Source organism: Telopea speciosissima, chromosome 2, assembly GCF_018873765.1.
Source record: "Telopea speciosissima isolate NSW1024214 ecotype Mountain lineage chromosome 2, Tspe_v1, whole genome shotgun sequence".
Lineage (NCBI taxonomy): Eukaryota > Viridiplantae > Streptophyta > Magnoliopsida > Proteales > Proteaceae > Telopea > Telopea speciosissima.
In genome coordinates, this window is record NC_057917.1 from 60,724,318 (window position 1) to 60,742,975 (window position 18,658).

Here is an 18,658-nt window from a genome sequence, read left to right on the forward strand (position 1 = left end):
GCGAGGTCAGCTCATTCTCGGTCAAGGGTAGTACCCTGTTGACATAATTTAAATGGATCTCCTTCCACTCGGCTTGGAGAGGGCTGTTTGGGATCGAAGCAAAGAAAAAGCGGGGCTTCCAATGCTTATTGAAGCTCGGCGTGCCGACCAAAAACTTGTGGCCGCCCAGGGACACACTCTTCCCAGATCGGCGGCTGAAATAATACCACCCCTTTTCTGGAGACTTCTTCAAGAAGAAGAGCCAAGAGAAGAGCGCCACGCTTGCGCCTCGGCCCATCTCACAAAATAAGGCATAGAAGCCGTACACGGCCAGCCAAGAGTTTGGCACCAGCTGACCCGGGGACAGATGGAAATGGTCCAAGATCTGGTCCACCAGGCCGAGGACGGGGAGCCTGAACACATACTTGAAGGGCAGCTCGTACAAAGCCACCTCGTCAGGCCTGATGTAGTAGGCCATCTCCCCTGGGTTAGGAGCTCAGAGCTGAATGTCCTCGGGGATGGCATAGATCGTCCTCAGATAGTCGAGGTCAACATCTGTGATCGTGCTCAGAACGGTGCCGACACTCCCTTCTTCGAGCTCAGGGGTATCAGCGGACGAGCTGACCGAACCAGCCCCCACTTTAGAAGAATCTCCCTCACTTGACTCCTAATCGGATGAGGATGACCCAGAGTTCTCGGCTCGGTCCGTGGCAATTGGCTGGGCCACGTGGTAGAACTCCAGGAGCAACGAAGGCTCGGCCACCTCGGCCTGACGAGGCTCCACTACATTGGGCTCATCCGAAGTAGAGCCCAATAAGTCTATGGTGGGAGAACGAGCGGGGAGCTCTCAGCTCGGACTCGCGCCCTCTGCAGCCCCGACAAATAGCTCACCCATGAGACTACTACCAGCTAACATACTGGACGGAGAAGACGTACTGGTTGAAGAAGAGCTAAGGGTGAGCTGAGTGCGGATGAAGCAATGGCCGAGTTGATCACGAACCAATAAGCACCGAGCGCTATAGAGCTGAAGAATCCGAGCTGACCGAGAAGTCAATAACTTAGAGCAGTGAAGAATGAATAGTTAGGAGTCGCCTATTTATAACTTTTGGGTTGAATTGATCCAACAGCCGAGCGGAGCTCAACATAATTCAACGGCCCAGATCAAAGGACGTTTCGAATTCCCAAGCCTGCCATAATGACTCTGCTGATGTGGCACTGACGCCCAATCGTCAAACCGTGCAACGTCAAATCCAAGATAAAAAATAAGCTCGGCTCGATCGCAAAAATCTTCCAGACAAGCAGACCTGGAAACTTCACTAATCAGTGTCGAGCCGACCCCTGATGAGTGGGGGGCCTGTGATGAGGCATAAAAACACCCCACCTATCAGAGGCTGCTACATGGCCGACCTGACCTCAGTCCAAGAACTGAATTGAGCCAAGAAGGAAACCAGGCCGACCCCATCTCCGATAAGTCACCTGATAGAGCCAGACTCGCGCAAGCTAGCCGATGGCTGAGGCCGAGCTCACACAGGTCAGCCATAAACCCCTGGCCGAGCTGACTGCCAAGACCAACCTCTCGGGCCGACCTCCCAGGCCGAGGTAACTGTCAGGGTCAACTGGCCAGGCCGACTTCTTAGGCTGAGCCCTCCTCCACAGAGGTTACCATAGCGCCCCATCGGGGATCACGGGGCCACGTCAGTACATCCTGAGAATCATGAGATAAGGATCGAGCCACGATCCCAGCGCAATACGAAATCACACTTTACATGGACTCTTACCTTAATAAGAGCCCGACCCCGAAAATGGCTCTCGACTCCGCTTTACGCGAGAGAGTCTTCCAAAAGAAGGACTCCTACCATACTAGGACTCTCCCAACCGCCTCATCTCATCCTCACTCTATAAATACCCAGGTATGGAGCACCATTCCTCATCTTGCTTTCACTACGCAGTTACGCTGTTGCATTGGAGACCTGACTTGAGCGTCGGAGAGTCCTTGGCTGGAGCCACACCGGCTCTCTGGTGCTCATCGCTTGGTTTTTGCAAGCTCATCCGTGGGCGAACCGGGCATCGGAGGTTTTCACCCGCAACAATGGGCTACTTATCTCATGTCATGCTTTGCCTTTCCTCTAAAGTTTTGTCATAGATTAGGCTCCATTAGTCTAAATTTTTTGGAATGGAGGAGTTGGAAATAATAGCAATTCCATCTTATTGCTTGGAAGACAGTTTGTTCTTCTAATCATTTTGGGGACCTAGGGCTTAGGGACTCTTACACTCATAATAAGGTCTTACTTATTAAGCTTGGGTGGAGACTTCTTACTAAAGATCAGTTTGTGAATTAAAGTTATTAAGGCTCTACTTTCCTAATTCTTCACTTTTGCATGTTTCCTCCAAAAGGGGAGACTTGGACTTAGGGGTGTAAGTGAATAGCCAAAATCCATTATCGTATCCTTGTTCGTATCTGTTTAGCACTATCCGAATCCGTCCGAAAGCTAAACGGATGCGGATGCGGATGCGGATACGGATAGGCTATAGCTATCCGAAAAACTATATTTACATGTAAACGGATAAAATATCTGATCCGTATTCGTGTCCGTATCCGTTTAGCACTATCCGAATCCGTCCGATAGCTAATCGGATGCGGATGTGAATATAGTACTATCTGAGCCGAATCCGATCCGTTTACAACCCTACTTGGACTTGGAATAACATTATTCCACATCTTAAACACTTAGCAAGTATTAAGATAGGGAATGGGAGATATACCAATATTTGGATTGAACCTTGGGTCCTCTTTGCTTGGTTTTTGTTTATCTAGACATCTCATAATATTAATAAGGGAAATTTATGAAACACCCCCTGAAAATGGGTCGAAATTCAGATGACCCCTTGAAATTTAAAAATACTCAGATCACCCATTGAACACTAACAGAGTTAGTCTGCTGTTAGTTATTGATGTAAAAAGACTATTTTACCCTTGTACTAAATCATTAGAAATAAATTTACAATACTACCCTTTCTTTCATCGTCAACCTAATTTCATCCTCTTCCTCACACCTGTAAGTTCGCCGGAGAGAAGGAAAAAAAAACAAAAAGAGAGAGAGAGAGGTCACACGACCTTGTACCAATCCGGCACAACTCAAATGCCCATTGTTGAACTAGCCTGTATTGCAGGATTGCTCTGTTTTTTGACAAAAATGGCACCGAACGTCTTACGAGACTATGAATGGGGGAAAGGTTCTAATCGTTGCATCTAAGGCATTGATCAAGCCATCAAGGGAAGTGAAACAGAGCTCAGACCATTTCACAGTAATCTTAAAACAGAGCTATTAGATGCTGATAACAGAATACGAATCACAGAAAAATAATGATATGGTGGAGATCTGATATGGAAAGAATCAACTTTGAAGATTTCCACTTGTGATTCAAGCTTTGAAGATATAAACGAAAGGTTTTCTAATTACCGAATGAAATGAAAAAAAGAACGAATAAATCTGAAGAAAATGATATTTTTGAAAATAAAAGATTGAATAGGATCTCAGAACTCCTAGTATAGTTTCAATCTCTGTTCAGGTAGATATTATCTACTAAAAGAAAAAGCTTGGGAAAAGCTCAAAATGCGTGAAAAGATTTGTCAGACATTTGAATCTCCAGCTTTTTAGAATATTAAACTCACCACCAAAATTCTCGGTAGAATACTAAAGGAAAAAAAATCGTTTTCTCACTCTCTCCCTGATTTTTCTCTTTTGAAATCCCTCCCCTTGATTTTTCCCTTTTGAAATCGTTCCCCTTGATTTTTCTCACTCTCCCTGATTTTTCTCTTTTGAAATCCCTCCCCCGAAATCTCTCTTTCTGTTTAGGGTTCTCGGTTAGTGGAATCGACCTCCTAAAGAGAACTTCCTGATTTGTCTTGGGGTTTTGTGGTGGGAGAAACAGGGATTTCAGTTTGTGCATTTTGTATTCCTTTAGGTGTTCGCGGTATGAGATGATTGGGTCCAGCTTCGTTGGAGTTCAAGAATCTTCGTGAGGTGCAAGGATCGTTGGAGATTCACGGTGTCTTAGGCCATACGATTGGTCGCCGGCCTATCACCACCCTTCGCCGGAATTATTGGGCCGTCGTCACGGTGTTTTGGCCGCCATTCACAGCATTTCCTTGAGGCAGAACCCTAAGGGTTTCATTTGTCTTACTGTCGATTTGGGGAAGAAGAGGGAATATTCCCCTCTGATTCCCCTCATCCTTATAAACTTAAAAAAAAATTGGGGTTTTTAGATCCAAGGGTAAAAAGTAACTTCACATTAACCAAAGGGTAGTTTAGGGTTTTCAAAAAATTTAACTAACTAACTTCATTACTTAACTAACAGTAGGGTTGAATCTGAGTATTGGGCTCTATTTCAGGGGGTGATCTGAGTATTTTCAAATTTCAAGGGGTGATCGGTGTTTCGACCCATTTTCAAGGGGTGTTTCGTAAATTTCCCTATTAGTAATTCAATGATATCCAAAGTTAGTGATCTAATGTATGGGATCAAATATATAAAATTTGAATCTCATCAATCATAGTAGGTCTAGCTGGCATGTATTATTGTCGTGTGAGTTTTCTACATTGATAATATTTGCTCTAAAACAATAGCAATTCAGTCTTATCCCAAGTAAATGGGGTCTGCTACATGGATCCTTGTTCTTCAATTAACTCTATTTGAAGTCATACTTGAAACAAAGCCTAAGCTGTGCTTGTCTTTGCTCACCACTTCTCCTACGGTCATTTTAAGTATACCCTTTACTCCTTTAGTTCTTTCAATCTGAGTCAAATCACTCATCTATACTAAAGCATCCAAAGGCCTTTGTTGAACATAGCCATGCCACTTCAAACGATTTTCTCATAGCTTATTATGTATTGGAGCTACTCTCAAATCAACTCTAATATTATCATTCCTTACTATATCCTTCATAGTTTTGTCACTCATCCATCTCAACATTCTTGTCTTTACTACCTTGATTTTATCTATATGATGTTTCTTAATTTGCCAACATTCGTTGTTTCTTAATTGTCCAACATTCTGAATCATACATTATAACCAGTCATATGACCATCCTAAAAAAAATTCTTTTTTAAGAAAGAATGAGTCAATCACACAACATTCCAAACATACCTCTCCACTTCAATTGATTCACCCTATTTTAATTCTTTGTGAAACACTATTCTTTATATCACCTTCTTTATTTATGATTGAACCTAGATACCTAAAATAACCACTTTGCAGAATCTTTCTCTTATTAATTTTCACCACCCAATCATCTAAGTGTATCTAAAGTTATGCATCATATACTTCGTCTACTAATCTTAAAATCTTTTGATTCCAAGGTTGATCTCCTTAAATCAAACTTTGCATTAGTCTATGTTTTTTGTCTCATCTACGAAAACAATATCATCAACAAAAAGCATACACGAAGGAACCTCATCTTAAATATCTTAGATTAAATCATCTATGATAAACACAAACAAATGAGGAACTTAAAACTAAGCCTTGATGTAACCCAATTGTAACGGAGAATTCATTACCTTAACCCCCCTCCCCATAGTTCTTACACTAGTCACCAAACCATTATACATATCTCTAATTATATCCACATATTTATGTGAAACACTTCTCTTCTTTAGTACTTACCAGATTAGCTCTTTAAGGACATTCTCATTAGCTTTTTATAGGTCAATAAAAGATCATATGGATATCCTTTGGTAATCTCTAAATCTTTTCATGAGTCTTCTAATTAAGTAAAGAGACGTTGTTCTCTATGCCGCAGCGCAGCCTACGCCCAGTCACATGGCCACATGGGGATGGATGCATTGACCACCTGCCTCCCTGTACAGGCTGCCCATATGCCTAGGCGCAGGCTGCGCTACGGCATAGAGAACATTCTCCCTCAAGTAAATAACTTTTGTCCTAGCATAACACCAATCCATTGGGTTTGGTTACTCAACGCATGCCAGCGTACGTTAGAGAATGTTAGAGAATACCTCTCAACGACTAAAACCCCACTTAAACCTACTGTGAAGCGCGGCTTCCCTCTCTTGGTTTACAATCTCTCTCAGAAGTCCAATAGAGTACGCAAAATGGTCCGTTTGATCCAACTGGCGGGTAGAGCATTTCGATTTTCTTCTTCACCCAAAACCTTGATTTCACTGTTTCGAAGATCTCATCTGCAAATGGAGCAACAACCCTTGGGCAACTCTGTCGTACAAGCTCGAAACTACATAACAGAGATGCGCAAATCGGCCTTCGAAGGAAATATACTGAGAATTCTCCGCACCGAAATCCAATACGAATCTGAATACGCCCCTCCCAAACAGGTAGCTTAGCTTTTGTTCTCAATATGGTTGCTTCCTTCCTTCATCTTTTTTGTTTTTTCTTTTAATATATATTCTCTAAATTTCCTTCTTGCTCCTCTAAAGCCTGTAACGGAATTTAATTCGTTTACGGTGGAAGATCGGCCCGGGGAGCAATGGATTAGACTGAGAGGGAAGTATGGTGACAAAGAAGATATTAAAATTGAGGTTACGATGTTTGACGGAAGTGTATCTGTTCCTAAAGCTACTGAGGATGGTCAGGGAGAGGATGCACAGCTCCATATCAGTTTGATTGTTGATGTCTCGAAGGGAGAGGGTTGTGATGTTTTGGAGTTCGTGTGCTCGGCATGGCCGGATTCCATGGAGATTCAGAAAATTTTCATGCTTAGGCGAGGTGGAATGCCGGCAAGGCCTTATGCTGGACCTGATTTTAAGTATGAAATTAGTTGATGGTCTACTGTTTTTCTGGTTATGACTCATGAGTTTGTAGTGTGTCTGACCAGTTTATGTGTTTGATTATTTATCAGGGATTTGGACGATGAGCTACAGAATGCATATCAGGAATTCCTTGAGGAGAGGGGGGTAAATGATGAGCTTGCTGTTTTCTTGCACGAGTATATGGTTAACAAAGATAAAACTGAGTTTATGCGATGGCTGGGAAACGTCAAATCTTATATTGAGAAATAGTGAGACTTGATGATGGCTGGGAATGTCAAATCTGTTATTGAGAAACAGTGAGATTTGTTTATCAATGCACCTCTTCTATCCTCTTTTTGCTCCCTTGCCCTTCCATTTTTGAAATTATTATCCTTTGAAGGAAGTTAACTGTTATGCTTTGTGTGCAAATCTTACTCTATGTATCAGATAATTTTGGGTCTATGCATGTAGGCAAATGCACACTTTGGATGATATATATAGAATGAATTAACTATTAAATGACAACAAGACTCCAATCTGGTTTTAAGCATCTCTTTGTGCTGCCTAAGAATACCATTTTTCCTTTTATCAACAAACAACCATTCTTTTCAGCTATTCAGAGTTCTCCAGAGTCTATTTAGTTTGAATTTTATACTATTATTTCAAGGAAACTGGAATATCTTTCTGCGTATATGGGTCCTAATGTAAATAGTTTAACATAGATATGTTATTTACACTGGGCTAGAAGCTAGATTCTTCTACCAGTGCTTGTTTCTTCTCTCTAGTCAGATCCACTTCTTTACTTTATATATATTAATACAGAAAACTCAGATCTACATCATTAGGTGCTGACTGATAATGATTAGGCTAGACAAGATGGTATGTTCTTAAGCTTAGAATACTAGTGCAATCTATCTGCTTCCAGGAGGGTTCTGCAAAATGCTTTGGCAAATTCTGCATTGACTGATGCAGTTGTAGCCTTTAAACGCTAGCTATTGTTTGACTTCCCACAAATGTATGGCGTGCCCACATGTCATTGATTATGGGTGGCTACATTCCTCTGGAGTTTTAATTGCATTTCAGTATCAGAGATGCTGCATAGAGAACATGCAGATAAGAGATGAGCAGGACCTGAGCCTATGAAATCTGGTTCAGCTGGCTATTTTACCATATTGTTTTTTCTCAATGTAATACATTCTGGTCAAGCCTATACTCATCTAAGATTATTTAGTGTTCATGGGTTTCTGAGTTTCTCTGAGGGTTATTTGCTTTGTGCTAACGACTTTCTTAGACAAGAGTTTAACCATAAACCACTTGATCAACAATAGGCTGTATAATGCATAATGAGTACTAGATGTCTTCTGATATGGAAGAGGAATTAGGTCACTTACGGATCAGATGCAAGTATACGACTTGAGATGATGAACATTTTTGGAGGATATTCTAAGTTTAGGGAAGGAATATTAGAAGACAAGAGTACACCTGTTCATGTGGTGATAAAAAAGGTGAAATGATGGAAGCAAGCCCTTGAAAATTGTGAACATATGGGATTCTGACTATTAATTTAAAATGCAATGCATGCAGTGTTATTAATGCCCACTGGGCTATGTGATTACTTAAATATATAACTTCATATGAAATACTAGTAACTACCTGTACATTCTCAACTTAATTACCATATGCATATCATTTAGATTGTTGTATTAATGTTTTACATTTAATTTTGTTAAAAATAGCTTGTTAGATCGATCTGAGAGGCCTTTCTATTTGCGTACAACTAAGGTTAGCGGCTCTTCACTGATAGCTAGTCAGCAAGCTAATGGCCAATTAATCACCCAGAGGCTGGGCTTAGGAAATCAACACAAGATCTAGAACCACAGGTCAAGACACTAGTCAACTTTAGAGAGAATTCCAGTAACCTGATTGAGGTGGATCAGATCTGGCCCAAGTTCTGGTCGAATGGCCTAGAAGATATGAAGAATGGTTTAGAAAAATTATATGTCAATCCAACGGTCAAATCTGGAAATATTAAGAGGTTACCTAAATAGCAAGTTGCTGAAAACAGAAACTCAGATTTAGTAATTACAGAAAATAGCAACTAAGCATGAAATAGAAAGTGAAAACCAAAATAGAAACATTGAATAGATATTTGGGCCCCGTTTGATAACACTCTTGATTCTTGATTCCATTGATTCCTATTCCGTGGGTATAAAACATGGGTGGAATTTAGTTTGCCAAATCTAGTCTGATTTCATGCTCCCAGAGAACAGACTGGCCCCAAATGTCCTCCAAAAACAACCCAAATTGGAGCAGTTGCCAGCTGTTCCCGATAGTTGCCCGACCAAAAACTCTTAACCACCACCTTCCCCCCCCCCCCCCCATAAAAAAAAAAAACCTCTAACCCTGTTACTTTCCTGATGCAGACACGACTTGGGATGGAGCTCCAATTCTGGGTTATGGTTTTTTAGCCCATATTCTGGGTTTAATTAAATCCATCAAACCAGCCTAGTTTGGTTCAACTTCTGACCCAGTCAACAAGTTTTTTTTTTTTTTTTGGGGGGGGGGGGGGTGGGGAAGGAATTCTAGCTATCAGCCAGCCTGCTATGTGGAGGATATTTTTCCAGAATTGGTGGACATCGAACAGCTGTATTCCCCCCATCGATCCGGCAAATATTATGGGAGATTTTTCATATTTATTAGTTATTAATTTGCTGATCTATAGGGGAATTAACAGATTTCGTGGGAGCCTAGGAGAGCTATCAATCAGGACCTGGCTTTCCTCCAGCCGTGGCGGGACCCGGCTCAGACAAAACAGGGGGGGTTTGGTCATTTCATAGGGAGGGGCCCGCTTGTGAAATGACCCAAACACCCCTGATTTAGCTGGCTGGATCCTCCAGAGAGCCAAATTCTATCAATCAGCACTGGAGGAGATAATGATCAAGATTGTGAGGCCTCCATGGCCACCTCGCATGAATAGATATCTTCAGTATCAAATTCTGCAAAAGGATATAAAATACTCTCCAGATTTTGGTGGGCCCCATGGCCAATACGAAGAGAATAATGATGGAATATTCCCCAGATCTTGTGGGACCCATGCCAGCTTGCGTTAGAGAAGGATGCTACCAAGGAGCCATATTTCGTGAGAGATTTTTTGGTGGGGCCCAGCTGCTTTGCGATGTGTTAGTTTCCTATAATGTAGGATTCTATCTATTCCTTGCGTGGGGGGGGGTTTAGTAGCTTTAAGTTTGTTTCTTTTTTTATTAGATTTATTTATGTAATGGGTAGTTTCTATTTTTAGGAGACTTTAATTTCTTACTTAGATTAGGATTGGGTTGCTTTATTATAAATGCATGTAAGTGGCTGAGCAGAAGAGGACAGAGATTGAAGATAAAAGAGTTATGGTTGAAGCTGTGAGACGTGGCAACGGTGAAAGACCGTGGGTGAGAGGCCCTAGGAGAGAGGATGATGGGCTGGTGAGAGCCTGGCTGAGAGAGCTGATCCTATCCCCCCTTCTATACCCCTTTATTCTTTTTTCTTTATCCTTTATGTTCTCCATTTATATATAATAGAAAAACAGCAACAAAAAAAAGAGTTTTAGTTATTTAATTATTCCTTATTGTGTTAATCCTGCCTGCAATCAATCTCTCACTGGTTTCTCCCTGGCTCGAGGCCGATTTTGCATTATTTCCTCTTCCTCCCTCATTTCTTCATTCTCGCGCAGCTCGAAACCCATCCCTAATTTCCCTGACTGAAAGCCCATCCCTTTCCCTCCTCGCACAACCCCTCTCTCCTAGTGGAGCTAAGCTCCAGAGCAGGGGCGACCGACGCTGGTCTCCAGAGCAACCTAAACTTTGGGCTCTGATTTGTTGCTGCTGCTCCTAAATTCTAGTTTAGCTTCATATCATTACCTGTGTCAGTGGTTTGGGTTTCTTCTCTCTGTTTGTGGATTTTTGTCTCCATCATTTCCCCCCAAACATAGCAGATTGAGCTCTTTTGATCTCCAAAACCAATTCCCAGATTTCGTTTTGGAATTAGTTACTGCGATTGGGGAAGATTTCTGGGTTTTTTTTTTGTCATAATGAATCTGTTTGGCTTCTGTTGGAATGATGAATTCTTCTAGATTTGATGTTTCAAAGCAATACTACACAATAAACAGTCTTGTCGGATACACTCTTTTCGAGCTTACTTGCAGTCATTAACAAGTATGCCATTACCAAATTCAACTTCCATGGTCTACTAACTGTAGGTACGAGGGAAAATACCTGCGAGGATCGCCTCCCAATTGACGACTGGCGTCCGGAAGAGAGAGGGTGGCCGGAATTCTTTGGGAGTCGCTACCTAGATAAGGTTCTAGGATCCGTAAAGGTCACCTCTTTCGAGGGGAGAAAAATGAGCTCCAATGGATAAGGCTTTTTGTCTTGCTCAAAGGCTGGGTAGGTGTCAAGTTATGGACATAAGAAGGTATTATGCACCCAGTCCACCCGACTAAAACTGCTCTTCCTAGACCATATATGTTCCTACAAGATGTACATACAATACTGAAATCTGTAAAGAAATCTGGAATAAATTTGACAATGGTGGGTGTAACAAAACCTCAAATTACCAACCAAAATCAGAAGAGAAGAGAAGAGAATGGTGGAAAGGGGGACTGTCTAGAGAAGAAGAATCAATACTCAGCAGTCCCCCTACCCCCAATGTCTTATTTATATCCAACAGATTACATAACTCAAGACTCCTATTTGTAATGGGAATCTGAGATAAAGTCTAAATACAACTTTAGGACTAAATTAGAAACTAATCTAAAGACTGACTTAAGTAAACTACGACTCCAAAGCCCTAATAGACTCAAATCTCGATAGAGGAGAAATCCCCTATCGAGTTACACTTCAATGTACCACTCGGTACTAATATATAACAGTGGGGTTTTGTAGAAAACAGGCAATACAATGGCGTAGGGGCCAAGAAATGATAATATATAATATATATCTAGAATAGTAATATACATATATAATAATGTATATGTTCGGAAGTGACCAGAATATAGTATATATAATATGTCTGAAACGACCAGACTATAAAATCTGTAAAGAGAGCAGTAAATGACTGAAATTCTGGTAATGACCAGAATGGTAAATAAAGATGTAAATGATTGAAATTCTGGATTGACCAGAATGGTAAATAAAACAGTAAAGACCTGGAAAGACTAGAAGTGCAATGCATGCTAAATACAGTAGTCATCGACCTACAACTCTGGCCAATACGATGAAATGAAAATGCTGGAGGGAGGGAGAATGCAATGCATGCTAATACAGTAGTCATCAAAACCTACGATTTAACCAATGCTAGGATACCCGATGAAAAGAAAGTGCTTTTGGGGGGGGGGAGAGGGGGGGAGAGAGAGAGAGAGAGAATGCAATATATGCTAAAGCAGTAGTCACTGTCTCACCTTTCTAGACCAGCTAGAATTACAATATAGAGATGATGCAACATATATAATATCTTTTTATTAAGGAAACAAAAACGAAAAAGAAAAAGAAATAAAGAGAGTGCTTTCGCTTTATCTTCCGGCTTGCCCGGAAAAGTATTTCAACTCAGAGGTGTGGGGCCCAATTTGGCAGTATTTTAACTGCACTGGTGCCTCCAAGCACAAATCTGGAGTTTCCTGGAATCTCAGATACTCGGTTTCTTGGGGGAGTTTCTACAGGGGTTTCACTTGGGAAGGAGAAATCTAAAGAAGAAGCTCACAAAATTCTTCTTAGATCTTCCCAGGCATTCTCTCTCTTGGCTGTGAAGGGGTTTGACTGGTGGGTTGGATAATGATTGAAGGAGAGTTTTTGCTTCCATCAGTTTGGAAGAGAGCTCTCTTTCGTTTTCCCTTCTCTCACTTTTCTAAGGGGATAGAGAGAGAATTACAAAAGGGTTCAAATATGGGGTGTGTGTGTGTGTGTGTAATAAAATTAGGGGGAGGGCTGTGGAGTGTATGTGGGCAGCAAGGGTGTGTGTATGTATGTGGGGGGTATATGGGCAGCAAGGGTAAGAGTGAAGGCATATGTGTGTAATAAAGTGAGGGAGAGGGCTGTGGAGTGTATGTGGGCAGCAAGGTGTAGGGGTGTGTGTGTGTGTGTGTTGTTAAAACAGAAAAGAAAAAGGTGTGTGGGGGTATATGGGCAGCAAGTGTGTGTGTTTGTGATGCATGGGGAAAGAGAGGGAGAGATGTGGGATTTGGGTGGGGGTGTTCTGAGGTGTGTGTGTGTTATTAAAACAGAAAAGAAAAAGGTGAGGGAGAGGGATTCGGGTGGATGGAGTGAGAGGATGTGTGTGAGTGTGTTGGGACAGAAAATGGGAGGGTGAGGGATAAGGATTTGGGTGGATGGAGTAAGAGACTGTGGGTGTGAGTACGTGTTGCTAAAAGGGAAAGGGGAAGGGAAGTGATTCAGGTGTGGGCTGTGAGGGATCTGTGAGTGTGTGAATTCTGCCAAAGAGAAGCGGGAAAGGAGAAGGAAAGTGATTCGGGTGTGGGCTATGAGGAGTGTGTGTGTGGGCAAGAAGAGAGAAAGGTGAGGGAATTCGGGTAGGGTCTGTGTACCTTTTTTCTCTTCTACTTCTTCTCTTCCTTACCTCACTTTTCTAAGGAGGAAGAGACGAAAGTCCAGCATTAGGAGGAGGTGGGACTCAAAGTTAAAATGACACAGGGGTGGAGTTCTATTTATAGGCAAGAGAGTGGGTGAAGAGAATGATGTGGAGAATGGGGATTGGTGGGGTAGTTATGTGGTTAAGAGGGGTGATGTGGAGCAAGGTTCAAAAACTCGTCTCGACCTGGTCGAGACAACCGAGATCTCGAGATCTCGGCAAGTTTGTGCATTTTTTTTCGTTTAGAATGATGTTTCGGTGAGCAAATGGCCATAGTTGGCTCCGAAACTTTAAGGGAAGCTTGTTTAGGCTTAATAAAGTTAAATCTTCAAATTGAAAAAAAAAGCACCCAATTTGGTGTTTTGGATTTGCACCCTTGGTTGGCAGTAAACGTCGAATGTAATATTGCCTATTCTACACATTGTTTGAATGATAAGAGACATAATTGGCAAGTACAACAAGCAAATTATGCAATAATGGATGAAGACACATAATATTGAATAATTATTTAAGAAATAGTTAAAGACTTAAAGTTTCTACTACAAACTACAATGAACCTTTTTTTTTTTTTATATCAAATGTTGTTAGTGGGGCTTGAACTTGGGATCTCTTACATGCATAGTCAAAGGACCAACCAGTTGGGTAAGCCACTAATTTTACAAACTACAGTGAACGATAATACATAAGTCATAGACACCATTTTCTTAAGTACAGTGAACAATAATACACAAGTCATAGACACCCTAGTCTTCCACATCCTAAGTCTCCCTAGTCCCAACTCCCAACAAGTGACTGCCTACTAATATGAAACGTGCTGGAACAAGTCCACTCATGGTCCGATGGAGACATGCATTGTCCTTTGTTTGCATGACATATGAATGCCACTTCATGATGTTCGAGAAGAAACTAGAGTAGTCCTCCATACAATAAGTATTTATCATGTTTTTTTCTTCCAAAAAATAGTTTTTGTGAATAGTAACTTTTCCTGAAATAGTTGAATGTAGCCAAATCTTCCACAATAGACAGCAATCGATCTCTTCGTAGTGATGTGGCAATCCCCAGTACTGCATCCCAGTTGTATTGAGTGATGATGTGGCTAAAAAGTCAAGAAATAAGGGTTTCCCCCCTTCTCTACACCAAAAACCCTCTCTGTCGAGAGTCTTGAGACACTTTGAAATTTCGAAGTGTGGCTCAAGTTGGTGCTCTTTTATATAGTGGAATGTATCAGTATACGATATTTCAGCGAGACGGTATTTTGCATCAAAATTTTCGAAACAATGTATATTATTTGTTTCGTATGTAATCTGATGTAAATAAGTCACTTGGGCTTATTTTAGTGGAAATAAGCTTTGGGTTGGGTTATATATGTGTTGGGCTTTTGATCCCATGGGTTTATTTTGTAATTGGCCAATTTAATGGGCCTAAAATATGGGTAGAAAATAGGAAAACGGGATTTACTTCCTTAGTTTAGTTAGAGTCGTATTTTGAGTTTATTTTCTTTATTATATAACTTTCTTAGTCAATTTAGGTTACCTTATTAGTTAAGGATAGGGTTAGGCCTTTCATTTTTAGTATCTAAGTCTATTTTTGAGTCTTCAATATAAGTTTGTATGGGAAGCCAGCATTGAACGCAAATTTGATTAATGAAATATTGGCTTTAGCCTTTGTTAAAATCCTGAGATAGGTTGGGTGAGATGCCCCTTCCCTTTCCCATCCCCTTCATCGGTTTTTGAATCTAAACCCTCAAATGTTGTTCAAATCGAGTTCAAGAGTGCTACAAGCTGCTGGGATTTCTTTCAACTGATTGTCACATTGATTTCTAGAAGATTATTACATCAAGATTATTGCTGCTTCAACAAGTTACAAATTTGTGGTTTTTTTATTTGTTACTTCAACGAAGGAAATTGTTCCCTCATTTAAGTTTCCATTGTTCTCTTGGTTCCCTCATATGATTTTTGTTTCCATTGCTCTCTTTCTTGTTCTTTGGAGATTTTCTTTTTGATCTTGCCTAGGATTAGACCTATCCTGATGTAGTCTGACATTATAATCTCAGCTCGAGGACCTCAGGATTCTCGAAATATTCAAAATCTCGCTGAGATCTCGGTGAGATTTAGAACTATGATGTGGAGGACTATGATTGGAGGGGAAATAATATGGCCATTAGGACTTAAGAGTGAAGAAAAGAAAGGAGTGGTGGGGAGGGTTGTGATAGGTTGGGGAGGTTTGGTGGGGATTGGTTGGAGAGGTTTTACTTAAGGGTGAAGAAAGAAAGGGCCTTTTGGGAATTTGGTTTCTTAGGGTAAGGATGAAGAAAAGAGGGGTATTAAGGAAAGGCAATGAAATGATTCACCCAAAAAAAAAAAAATGAAAGGCAATGACAGTTTTGTAAATAAGGGGTAAAGTAGGGGTGTATATTAGGATGACCGTTTTGTAAATAGAAGGTAAAGTAGAGTTATGTATAATGGGTGGCAATTTTGTAAATAGGGGTATATATATATATTAAGATAGCAGTTTTGTAAATAAGGGTAAAAGGGGATAGTTATTAGGATGGCAATTTTGTGAATAGGGGAAAAAGTAGAAGGGGTGGCATTTTGGCAATTAAGGGGAAAAGTTGAAGAGGTGAAATTTTGGTAATTAAGCAGAAAAGTTAAAGGGTTGACATTTGGTAATTAAGGGGAAAAGTGGGAGAAGAAATTGGGTGAAGAGAGGAAATTCGATGGGCTTTAAAATAAGGTAGGGTGAGGTGGCCAGTTAAAGTGGAAATGAGGTGGCAATCCCAGAATGCCTGAAATGAAATCTTTTTTTCCGTAACTTCGGACGACAATATCTTTTAATCCGCATGTCCGATTTTCACGAGTCCAATACCATTGGAAAGGTTTTGACATGTACTATCCTACATGTAAGAATTGGATAGAGATTTGGTCAAGAACAAGTTCAAAATTGGTTCCCCAGGTATAGGAGTTGATAGATGGTAATTCTCATAAAGCAATAGCTAAATCAAACCGTTTTCGTATCATTTTTAGGACATGGTCTGTGATAATAAAACACGCTGGTATGCAAAGTTTGAGACCAATCTGGGAATATTTGAAGGTTATATATTCACCACTGGGGCATTCTGGTCATTTTCCAAGGTAACCCTGAACATTTTCTGTGAGAGATTTCCGATGAGATTCCAGGAGATTTCTGCCATCACTATTGATACAATTCTCGGGGTGACAATTTAGTGTCTACACTAACTGCTTTGCAGTACTTGACTTCAGCTCTTGGGGTTTGGGTGCTTGGGAAAATATGGTTTCTGTACCATGACCCCTTCATATTGGACACTGCAAAGAAAATTCTGCCCACGGCGATTGTTTTCTATCTTGCAGTCTTCACCAACATGAATCTACTCCACCACACCTATGTGGATACGTTTATAGTTCTCAGATCCCTTACGCCCCTTTGGTGGCTGTAGCAGACACCACATTTAGGAAAGAACCATGTCCTTCAAAGCTCACCTTTCTGTTTCTGTTGATCATATTGGGTGGAGCTGTTGGGTATGTGGCCCCAGATTTGGCTTTCACACTCACTGCTTACTCCCAAGCATTTGTGTATTTGATTACAGTTACTACTGAGATGGTTTACATCAAACACATGATCACAAATCTTGGGTTGAACTCTTGTATTTTACAACAATCTGTTGTCTTTGATGATGGAAACTCTGTTTTGGGTTTTGACTGGAGAGTACATTTATGTGTTCTCTGCTGTGGGATCAAATTCTGGCAGTTGGATTGAACCAGGGCGTTTTTGGCAGTTCCATTGTCATGTATTTGTTGGCTTGCTCATCAGTTTCTTAGGATTTACTGTGAGAAAGGCAATCTCAGCCACAACATTTACAGTAACAGGCGTGGTTAAGAAGTTTCTAATGGTTGTGATCAACATCTTGATTTGGGATAAGCATGCTAATCCGTTTGGCTTGCTTTGCTGGATTTTCACTATTGTTGGGGGAGATCTTTATCAGTAGTCTGTTACTGGAGGTGGCAGCCCTCCATTGCAGCATGATTCCTCTGCATCTAAGCTGATGGATAGTGAGGATGATGGCAATGATTAATGGCAATTTGGTAAATATTGGGAAGGTGTAAAATTGGAGAATGGTATTTAAATTTGTACAATGTTACTTTTGTAATTTTTGGTGTAGAAACATAATTGATTCTGTCAGGTGCATACCAAATGCAAATTGATACCAGAACTCTGTTACCAAAAGCCAATCGTACTCCCAAAAATCATGGAATGTGGAAAAATCAATTCCATCTGGAATGAGCGGAATGGGAGCGGGTTGGTTATCAAACGGAGGCTTTAGTAACTAGCTTGGACAGAATTAGCAAGTAAGCCAGCAAAAAGAAACTACCATGAAAATAGAAAGCATGAAGGCAAGCAATGCTGTAACAGCATTCAGAACTTAGCAGTAAACTGTCAAGAAGAATCGGACTGATGAGCTGAACTGTAAGGTATATCAGCAGTAAAACCAGATCTGAAACGAAACTTGGAGAAAAAGAAAATAGCAGGTAGAAGAAGAAGGATATGAACTGGGCCTCCATCTAGAACTCAACCAGCATCTCACCAAGTTACCTTGGCATTGCACCAAGGGCTTCATTGCATCTCACAACAAAGGAGCTCTGTATCTCACAGAACCAATAAGCAAAAGCTATGTTTGAATCTCAGAATTGTGGGGTAGTTGTGTAGCGCCTTCTCTTTATTTATAAATCTGAGGAAAAACAGAAAAAACAAACTCTCCCATGTGTGGGCTAAGAAAAAGTTCTATTACAACTAGAACTCTTAAAAATAGAAAATCTCTGGAAACTTTAAGAAAATAAACACCTAATTTCATATAGTCCTCAATCCCTCATATTTGGGCTTATAGAATTGACCTATTACAGTAGAAAATCCAATAATACAAATCCCATGGCCCATATATCCCATTGGCACTCAAAATTAAACCTATTGGTCCATGCTTTTCCAATCTGACCCAACTGATGGTCCTGGTTTGCTGCTGCATCACAAGCTCCCTTATTCATACAAAGTTGCATGTGCCTAACAACTTGGCGATAATCAAGTTTGTTCTGCATCTAAACATATCTAATGCTTTGATCCATAGAAAAGCCACATAAAATGAAAGCTTGTGAGTAAAATCAATACAAAAGGTTATCATTTTACATGAAAAAAAAAAAAGAGAATAAAAGCTTAAGAAAACTGTATTTTCTGGTGAATGTTACCCCTAATTTTTCTCAATGTGTCAAAAAAACACTCTAGGG

General features: G+C 40.7%; 1 protein-coding gene and 1 pseudogene across 1 annotated transcript; both read left to right on the forward strand.

The window, feature by feature from the left end:
• The first annotated feature begins 6,044 nt into the window (after positions 1 to 6,044).
• Positions 6,045 to 7,287, forward strand: LOC122649773 (uncharacterized protein At2g39795, mitochondrial-like). Its single transcript, XM_043843012.1, has 3 exons — positions 6,045 to 6,323; positions 6,426 to 6,754; positions 6,848 to 7,287. Exons 1-3 carry the CDS (start codon positions 6,087 to 6,089, stop codon positions 7,005 to 7,007), a joined length of 726 nt encoding a protein of 241 aa, XP_043698947.1. The 5' UTR covers positions 6,045 to 6,086; the 3' UTR covers positions 7,008 to 7,287.
• A 3,556-nt stretch (positions 7,288 to 10,843) lies between these two features.
• On the forward strand, positions 10,844 to 17,457 carry LOC122652388 (annotated as a pseudogene).
• The last annotated feature ends 1,201 nt before the right edge of the window (positions 17,458 to 18,658 follow it).